This window comes from Mesoplodon mirus (genome assembly GCF_964341445.2).
Source record: "Mesoplodon mirus genome assembly, chromosome: 7".
Classification (NCBI taxonomy): Eukaryota; Metazoa; Chordata; class Mammalia; order Artiodactyla; family Ziphiidae; genus Mesoplodon; species Mesoplodon mirus.
The window spans coordinates 94,713,470-94,714,853 of NC_138983.1; the positions used below are offsets into that span (position 1 = coordinate 94,713,470).

The 1,384-nt window shown below is 48.5% G+C and overlaps 1 protein-coding gene across 1 annotated transcript; it reads left to right on the forward strand.

Moving 5' to 3' along the window:
• Positions 1-245: 245 nt before the first annotated feature.
• On the forward strand, positions 246-971 carry LOC309809040 (ferritin light chain-like). Its single transcript, XM_082629729.1, has one exon. It carries the CDS (start codon positions 600-602, stop codon positions 948-950), a length of 351 nt encoding a protein of 116 aa, XP_082485855.1. The 5' UTR covers positions 246-599; the 3' UTR covers positions 951-971.
• Positions 972-1,384: the final 413 nt, after the last annotated feature.

Here is a 1,384-nt window from a genome sequence, read left to right on the forward strand (position 1 = left end):
CCCCATAGGGTACTGCTTGCTTACAAGGTGACCATACTTTGAGAACCACTGCTCTAGTGGCTTGGAATGTTAAAGTAATGGAAGAATCCCTGCCCAGATCTAGATTCTAGTATCACCAGCTATTTTGGTGGGGGGAAGGGTAAGTTCTGTCCTTGCTTGGACTTCTTGTTCATTTATATCAAAGCCTATTTGAGGCAGTGCACTCGGCAGTCCTGCAGATCTCTCTTTTGCTTCAACGGTGTTTGGAATGAACAGACCCAGGGACGCTCCTTGCTCCAGCCCCCGACCACCCTCCAACATTTCTTCCTGTCGCAACCTTTGGAATCAGCCACTCAGCTATCCTCAGCCTCCAGGACAGGCCAACACCGTTTTTGGAGCTTAGCTCCTTATCACTGATCAACCACGAGTTCCCAGGTTCGTCAGAATTATTCCATCGAGGTGGAGGCCGCCATCCACCGCCTGTTCAACATGCATCTGTGGACACTTACCTCTCTCTAAGCTTCTATTTCCACAGCAACAGTGGGACTCTGGACAATGGGGGCCACAGTTTTCGCCAACTGGCTGAAGAGAAGTGTGAGGGCGCCCAGCGACTCTTGAAAATGCAAAACAAGTGCTGCGGCCGCGCCCTCTTCCAGGATGCGCGGAAGCCTTCTCAAGATGAGTGGGGTAAAACCCAGGACACTGTGCAAGCCGCCATTCTTAGGGAGAAGAACCTGAACCAGGCACTATCGGATCTGCGCGCCCTGGGTCCTGCCCGCGCAGACTCCCACCTCTGTGACTTCCTGGAGAGCCGCTTCCTGGACGAGCAGCTGAAACTCATCAAGAAGATGGGCAACCACCTGACCAACCTCCGCAGGCTGGCTGGTCCGCAGGCTGTGCTGGGCGAGTATCTTTTCGAAAGGCTCATGCTCGAGCACAAACAGGAGTCTCTGAAGTCCAGCGGCCTCTGAGGAGCCCCTTTGGCGTCAGGGCTTCTGCCTGAAGCCCAGCTCTGCAGCCACTAGGCAGCTTTGTAACCGCCCTGGAGCCTTCTCCCAAGCCTTGGACCAAATGGAAACAATAACACTTTTTGCAGAAGGAAAAAAAAATGCCTATTTGAAACACAAACAGAATAAAGAGAAAAAAAGAAATATATATATATATTCATGTTCTTTTAACATATGAATTGCCCCACTTTATCTGTGTGAAATACGTTTGTTCCCGTTATTGGGCTGGTTCTCAAGCTTTGCTGCTCGTATGAATTACCTAAAGAGCTTTTTTTTTTTTAAGTATTAAATATATTTTTAAATTAGTTTCTGCTTTATAACAAACTGAATCAGTTATACATATACATCTGTTCCCATATCCCTTCCCCTAAAGAGCTTTTAAGAGAAACTTTGGTGTC

Coding starts and splice junctions, on each gene's coding strand:
- LOC309809040 (XM_082629729.1), top strand. CDS start 600: ATGCAAAACAAGTGCTGCGGCCGCGCCCTCTTCCAGGATGCGCGGAAG.